General features: G+C 35.1%; 1 protein-coding gene across 1 annotated transcript in view; it reads right to left on the bottom strand.

Annotated features, from left to right (window-relative positions):
- LOC105300945 (disintegrin and metalloproteinase domain-containing protein 32) overlaps window positions 1-714 on the bottom strand; it is a 106,928-nt gene extending 106,214 nt beyond the window's left edge. The window contains exon 1 of the mRNA XM_023520037.1: window positions 643-714. Coding sequence (XP_023375805.1) covers window positions 643-714 — 72 coding nt within the window. The remainder of the gene's footprint in view (window positions 1-642) is intronic.
- Between the last annotated feature and the right edge of the window lie 7,859 nt (window positions 715-8,573).

Genomic DNA, 8,573 nt, shown 5'->3' with positions numbered 1-8,573 from the left:
TGGTCCTCAAAGCTAAAAATATTTACTATCTGGACTTTTAGAGAAAACGTTTGCCAACCCCTGACAAAGGTAGTATTTTCTTTTGACATATATCTAATTTTTTATTCAAAGCAATACACATTTACTCAAAATAATTTTCCTACCTCAAAGAACTCTTTTAAAGAAAATAATGAGAAGGGACTACAAGACAAAAGCATTTTAAAATTTACAAAGATATGAACTGAAGGTGGGATTATAAGTTATCTGTTCTTTCATTCTTTCTAAATTTAACTACCATGCATATATACTACCTTTATAATAAAGTAGAAGAGTATTGTGTGAAAGTCATGTAAATTTGAACATAGGTACTAAAACTATAAGTCTAAGTTAAACCTTCCCTAGTACCTTTCCTTGTACTTATGCTATTTTAGTTAGGCTTCCTTACCTCATGATCACTCCTCAATCCAATGTGATGTAATTAGATCACCCAGACTAGCTTCCGCTGGGAATCCTCCACTAAAATCCATCTCATATAGATTACTAATGACCACTAACTGTCAGGTCCACCTACTGTAAGGCACTTCATACTGCTGACCACATTCCTCTTTAAACCATCTATTCTTCGCCTTCAATCATACCATTTCCCCCTAGTTGTCCTCATACCTTTCTGTCTCCTTCTATATATCCCTTCATCTGGATGCTTTCTTCTTCTTTAAATATTTCCATGGCATTCATTTCTGGGTTGTTTTTCCTTCTCACCTTTAATATTCACCTCCACCTCTATAGATTTATCTTGTTCACTTTTGGTTTTTCATTTATATCTACATAAAAAGATAGCTTTAAAAGCTACACCTCTCTCTCATGTTCCAAACAAAATTTAATTTCAGACTAGACATTTCTGCTGGGATAGCCCACAAGCACTTCACATACAATCTCTCCAAAAATGAGCCCATATTTGCTCTTACTCAGATCTGTTCCTCTTCTCCTTCACTGCTCCACTACATCTTTGCCACTACTGTTATCTAATGTTAGATAATCTTTTTCCTGCCACTTCAGTATATCTCAAAAAAAATCCCTACCTTCATACAGTCATAGTTCTGATTCTCATTATTTCTTATATAAGTTATTTGCAATGGCATAATTGGCATTGCACTGTCATATCATTATGCATGTGACTTCCCAAAAAAATATACACATGCTCTATCCAACTACCATACTACCATCCCTATATTTTTACCACTGTTCAAAGTCCTGAAAAGATGTTCAAATGTAATGTTAGTTTTCCCACTTTCCTTCTTACACACCTTAAAAAGTTCTTCATGTTATCATTTGCCATAGTTTTCTTCCCTTCTGTCTACAGGAGTAGATTAACTCTTACTCAATGCCATTCCTTGGCATCTTACACAATGAAATCACCTGCTTACACATCTCTCCTGAAGAAACTTCCCCTCAGCCAAAAAAAAAAAAAACTTTCTTCTTTCTTAGAAAACATTTATCTGAGCCTACTCTTTCTTCTCTGTCCAATGTTTTTGAACATTTCTCTATACTTACTACATTTGCTGTCTCACAATTCACCTCTCCCTAATTCCATGTAGTCTAAACCTAAAATTTAACTGAGACAGTCCTCTTAAAAGTCACTTTCAAGCTAGCTTTTCTCAACAGGGTTTCCATCAGAGAACTAAACCCTACAAAAAGTTATTTCAACTATTTTCTCAATTCTCTGAATGATAATACATAGCTAGTAGTATTTTCCATAAACTATTCACTAGTTCCCATTCAGTGTATGATCTAATTTCTGTATTAAATCTCTTATTCCATATCCCTAGTGGTGAACCTGCCTCCTTAATCAAATACTAACTTGTTTCTTATTTTGGCATCATGGCTTGATTATATAGATCCTGCTGGTTCCACCAACTTAAGATCACAGAGATTAATCTTCAGGAAGTGAGTGCCTATTGCTTCTGTTCCTAGCCACCCCCACCCCCCATTCACAAAAGACTACTTGAGACATTAGGACCAAAAATCTAATTAATTCACAGAAGACCATCTGTCTATCATGAAACAACTAAAAATTTTAATAACAACTACATTTATTATTTTTAATAGTCCATTTTTATTAAAAGTAAATAAATTCATATAAATAAAATGAAATCCAAAACTAAAGAATAAAAATATTACCTTTGTTTAAGGTGTACAGTGTATGGTTTCTCATCTATTGGAATAATATAGGATATCTGTTCCTAGAGAATACAGAATAACTGAGAATGAAGACAAATGTAATAGAATAAGCAAAAATAACAATTTTACATTAATTTCTCCAAACAGTGCTTAAAATGTCTTAATTAAAATGTCTCAGACTATGTGTGATTTAAAATCTATATCAAAAATTTTAGCAATTATAACTCATTCTATTTCCACAAAAATAAGTCCAATTGAAGGATTTATACAGTTTTAGTAATCTATATGTAATTGAATTATAAGCTCTTCTGAAAGAAGAGATTATGTGCTATGCCATAATGTCTATTTAGGTGGCATCAATGGGATAGTAAGATATGTCTACATAAGTGACATATTATTAAACACAAAAATTATTTTAAACATTTTCTTTAAATGTGTTCTGTTTCCTATATTTTTAAACAGAAGATTTTTAAAATGTGGTATTGTTTTTGACTCTATCACTACTATTCTCAAGTTAAAACATGGATGGCAATAAATTATACTATCAGTAGGTCAGTGAACCTGAGTAATGAGATTTTATCCAGCAAAAGAGAACATGTAAAAAGCAAGAGTTAGAGCATCACAGAAAAGAAAATTTTTATAAAGCATATAAAAACCCAAAGACACAAATACCAAAACACAGAAAAAGATAAGCCTTCCAGGATCTGTGATAATAAAAAGCAACCATAACACTATACAAATAAAAAATAAATACGATAAGGCAGGTTGTTGAAAGGTCTAATAAGTAATCAAAAATGCAACAGGAAGGTTAATAACACTGGTGATAAGTTGTTGAGGTCATGTACCCAATGCTATGATGTAATGAAAAGAGCACTTTACTTCTACTGTAATCTTCCCTAAAACTCATAACTTCAGCCTAATCATGAGAAAACATCGGAGAATTCCAAATTGATGGATGTAATACAAAATATCTGAACAATACTCTTTAAAACTGTCAAGATCATGAAAAAGAAGAAAGGAAAGACTGAGAAACAGGGCAAAGGAGACTGGGGGGAAATAACTAACTGCAATGTAGTAATCTGGATGTGCTCCTAGAACAGAAAAAGTACTTTAGTGGAAAAACTGGTAAAATCAAAATAAAACCTGTAGTTTAGTTAATAGTAATGTATCAATGTTAATTTCTTAGTTTTGACAAATGTAATGTATCAATATAGTTATATAAGATGCTAGTTTTAGAAGAAACTGATTGAACATATATGAGAACCCTGTTAGTATTTTTGCAATTTTTCTGTAAATCTAATTATCCCAAGAATTTTTATTTTTTATAAGTCAAAACAAGAAATAAATTGAAGAAAGAAATAAAACAAGTATATGGTAGATAGAAGGCAGAAATACCAAACATAAGACACTGATACTGAAGTAACAGTATGTCCTAGCTTTAAAATTTGCATTGGTGAAAAAACAGTCCCTTAGTGAACCTGATCTGATATAATAACTGAAAGACAGATGCCAGAGCATCATTACCTCTTTTTAAAGTAGACCAAATGGGCAAGTTCCTCTAAGTAGTTCTTGGATGAATATTTTTATTAAAACAAAAATTTAATAATCATTAAGATTTTAGTGTACCATATATATTTCCTTTAACTGTATTTTCACTATGGGAGTTAGTGTGAAATGCATTCTATTTTCAGGCTATACAGAGAAAATTAGCTAGATCCTTAAAGAAAGTAGAGTGATTGATTAATGGAGGCCAAAAAGAATTTACTAAACAATATTGGCAAATTTGTGTTTTAATTTTTAACAACAGATTTTTTAAATTTATTGGGGTAAAATTGGTTAATAAAATTATATAGGTTTCAAGTGTACGATTTGATGTCAATTGTATATTGCATTGTGTGTTCACCACCCAAAGACAAATTTCTTCTGTCACCATATATTTGACTCTCTTAACTTCCTTTCCCCTCTCCACTTTCCCTCTAGTAACCACTCAACTGTTGTCCATGTCTATGAGTTTTTGTTTATTTGTTCATTTTGTTCGTTTGTTCTTTTCAGTTTTATATTCCACTTATGATTGAAATATTATGGTTCTCAACTTTTTCTGTCTGGCTTATTTTGCTTAGCATGATAATCTCAAGATCCATCTATATTGTCACAAATGGCAGTATTTCATCTTTTCTTATGGCTGAGTAATATTCCATTGTATATATGTACCACAACTTTATCCGATCACCAATCAAAGGGCACTTCAGTTGTTTCCATGTCTTGGCCACAATGAATAATGCTGCCGTGAACATCAGGGTGCATATATCTTTACAGATAAATGTTTTTCAAATTTGGAGGTAAATACCGAGAAGAAGGATTGCTGAGTCATATTGTAATTCTTAATTTTTTGAGGAGCCTTCATACTGTTTTCCATAGTAGCTGTACCAATTTACATTCCCACCAGCAGAAGATGAGGGTTCCTTTTCCCCCACAACCTCTCCAACACTTGTTACTTGTCTTGTACTTGTTATTTGGAGAATAATAGCCATTCTAACAGGTGTGAGGTGGTATCTCACACCTCACACGGGGTTTTGATTTGCATTTCCCTAATAGCTAGTGAAGTTGAGTATCTTTTCACGTCTGTTAGCCATTTGTACGTCTTCTTAGAAGTGTCTGTTCAGAACTAACAACAGACTTTTGATGATTAAGAAATTCTGTCCCTTCTGGAACTTCCTCCATATAATTTCTCAAATAAGTCTACCAGAATGTTATTTGCAACATGTCAGAATAACAGTTTCAGTAAACACTTTTTCTGAACACCTACTCAAATAGTTCCAAAATCACCTTCACAAAATATATTTTAGTAAAGGTCTATAATCCCTGTAGATCTTTAAATATTTGGGGACCCAGAAGTAGATTTATCTGAATTTACAGTGATCTATATTGACAATTCATTTTTCTGTTTCACAAAAACTATGGACTAGTTCCCTAGAAGTAGAGTCTAAAACAAAGATACTTTTTTTATAAGTGCTTTATTGAGGCAGTACTCTCAGGAGAAACTTGTAAGGTAGTGAGAAAAACAAGGTAGAGAGTAAAATAAAACTAAAGTAGATATGATTTCATACAAATTCTAGCCTTAGCCTTATCCCCTGGGAGACCGCTAGTGCATAAATTGAACCTCAGAGTTCTTCCCACTTTAAGGCAAGGGAGCTGGGCTTTTGTACCCTATTATCAATTAGTCTTTGACTGAAAGACTGCCCTGGTAATTTTAAGAAACACTCTATTGGATCACCTGCATGCCAAACACTTATCTCTCTGTTCCTACCATTATTCAGCTGCACCCTGCACTCTTCATGATGATCACAGTAAATTATCCTACCAATATGGCAGTTTTTCTTTCCTTTTTTTTTTTTGGTTTGTTCTATCACAAAGAGCCAAAAATAACCATATGACAGATGTAGTTTTAAGTTTGTGGGAGGTTTACTAGTTCCCTAGTAGAAGCGTCTCCCTACTGGAATCCAGAACCATTATACCCTCAGAGCATAAGGTTGTAGGTAATGCAATAAAATATACTTGAGTTGTTCACTGAAAGTGATGGCAGGCAGGGGCACTTGTGTCACTTTGTGGTCCTTGAGCAATACTCATTTGTTTAACGTACAGATTACACTCTATAGTATCCCATCCTTATAATTGCCATCTTCAAGCTAGAGTTTCACTGCATTTAAGAGGCCAATCCATTAATCTATCAGGAAGGCTGCTCCTGGATGGTGCCTTATGTGACAGAAATCAGTGGGTCTTATGATCATGTACCCACTGCCACATTTTATTTGCCATAAAGTAAATCTTTTATTTGTGATAAAGTAGATCTTGACTTATCCCATGTCCATAAATCACACATACAGTGAAACCCTGGATAATAGTGCTGGCCAATGCACTTCAGAGAGTGATTTTGGCCAAGTTACTTTGGGCAAGAAAAATAAGTCCATATCCATAAATATGTATTAAGAACAGTAAGCAGAAACCCTTGCTCCTTCCAGATAAAAAGAGTCTAATGTAATTAACATTTTAACAAATATATTGTTGATCTCCTCAAGTGACGACAGCATTATCTGTGGCTTAGTATCAATCTCTATTGCTAATAGGTCAGACATTCACAAGTAGCAGTAACTATCACTTCACTGAAAGAGAGCCTAAACTGCTCAACCCATGCAAAGCTTCCTTCCACCTCCACAGCTATTTCATTCATGAGTCCATTTGGGGCAGCTGAGGACAGAGGCTGACTCTCATCTAATGGATGCATCATCCATCCACTTGTTTGTTTTATGACTCTTCTATAGTAGGTGCTATCAGATATCCATTAACATGCAACACAAGATCTCCGCCATTTTTACCGACTGTCATAAGTACATTTACATGCCTTTTCCCCAGATTCTCCAATCTAATCTTCCAGTCTTGCTCCTTCCAGGACCTAACAAAACAGCTAAACCATCATCACAGCCTGTGAGTCCATGTATGTTTTTATCTTGGCCTACTTTGCAAAACAAAATAGATTCTAGATGTACTACCTGAGGCTCTCCCCCTGGGAGGATTTCCCCATCGACTGTCTTTAAGGCCAATGCTGACTGGAGGGGGAGTGACATAACAATCCAGTTTTGGTTTGCACCAATGTACCAAGCTAACTCATTAATGACCAAAGCTCAGTTTATATTTTCTCCTTTCATTGCATGTTTATAAGGACCCCTCATGTGTCCATAGGTATGAGCTAAGATAGGCATTTATGCCATAATAGGGGATAATATGAAGACCTAGTCATGCAACTTACCTGTGCCCTCTATACCTACTCAGTCTCAGTCTCAGATGTATTGCCCTTGGGCCCAGCCAACTTTATGAGCTGGCGAATCTAATAACATCTGTCTGTGATAGGTAGTTCTGGTTGCACAGTTATTTACTATCTCATGGTCAGGTTCTCAGTCCCTGTCAAAGATCAGCAGCATACAAGGAGCTGTTTTTTTGAATGGTGTATAGTTCTCTGATGAAGACAATATGGCCTAGCTCCAGAAACCCGAAATTCTGTACCAGAACCCTACTATTGGGGCTTGCCTGATAATCTATACAGCATCTATTATACCATAAATACTTCTAGAGCCAAGGAGTCTGCTGGTTCATACAGCCCAAGCAGCAGGGATGCCAATACTGAAACCTGGATCTGATAGAGAGCTTTCTTACTTTGGACTCCCCTTGAAACTGGCAGTCTTCTAAACCATTCAATAAATTAATTAGGGTAGTAGCTAAGGGCAAATTATGCTGCCTACAAAACCAAAAGAGGCCTACCAAGTACTGTGGCTTTCTTAGTGATAGAAAGAACAAGTGCAACTATTTATTCTTTATTTTGGAAGGAATGTGGCAACATGCTACTGGTCATTAGACCTTTAAAAATGTCATAATGGATCAAGTGCCTGAATAGGGTACATCTCTCACACTCTGTGGGGTCATATGTTTTACTAGGGCAACTGGAATACCTGCCAATTTTTTTAAGATTTAATTAACTTTATGTAATTGGTATACTGAACCAACATGATGTTCTATGGAATATCCAGATGATCCACATCTGTTTGACTATATTATCACAGAGAACAGAAGGATTAATATGGTGAAATCATGAATTTAAACAGTTTTCAATCTCAGGAAAATGTTAACCTCTTTTGATCTCCTTCTTGAGACGCTGAAAACTCATCAGCCAAATCAATAGCACTTACCCCTGAAGTTCTGAAATTATTACAACTAACACTTGGGTGTTCAATAACATAAGTCTTCTAGCTATAAGAGATGAGGCTCACTGCCAAGCAGATCCTCTGACATTCACACTTCACTTTAAATTAATAATTAAGTAGCGTGAGCTTATAATTTCCTCTGTTCAATGCATTAATGATACTGATCAATAGCCATCAATTTCACAATCCTCATAAGTACCATTTCCCCTGTAACTGTCAACCACATGATCCACTGCACTAGCCAGCACATCTATTCCATCTACTTACCATCACAGTTTACTACAACTGAAAATCTTAATAATTTCACTGCTTCATGTTAGAAATTGCCAATATTCCACCTGTTACCAATGACAGAATACTCACTACCATCTGAATGATGGGTAATCTAACTCCAGAATCCCATTCTTAGAATTGGCTTCCTAAAACTAGCCCATTTCTGGTACCAACTGTCTTAGCTGAATTCACAAGAAGGGGAGTTTAAAATGAGAATTATTTTGCAAGTGCTTAATGAAGAAATGCTCTCAGAAGAAACCTGTGGGAGAGTGAGGGAAGCAGAATTGGCAAGCAATAGAAGTTAAACATGGATAGTTTCAAGCGAAGTCTAGATTCAGCTTGATCTTACAGGGAGCTCTGGAGAGGAAGTGTACCACAGAGCCTATCCTG

This window comes from Pteropus vampyrus, unplaced genomic scaffold, assembly GCF_000151845.1.
Source record: "Pteropus vampyrus isolate Shadow unplaced genomic scaffold, Pvam_2.0 Scaffold8, whole genome shotgun sequence".
Lineage (NCBI taxonomy): Eukaryota > Metazoa > Chordata > Mammalia > Chiroptera > Pteropodidae > Pteropus > Pteropus vampyrus.
The sequence above is the reverse complement of the archived record's forward strand: the minus strand, read 5'-3'. Positions and strand labels throughout refer to the sequence as shown.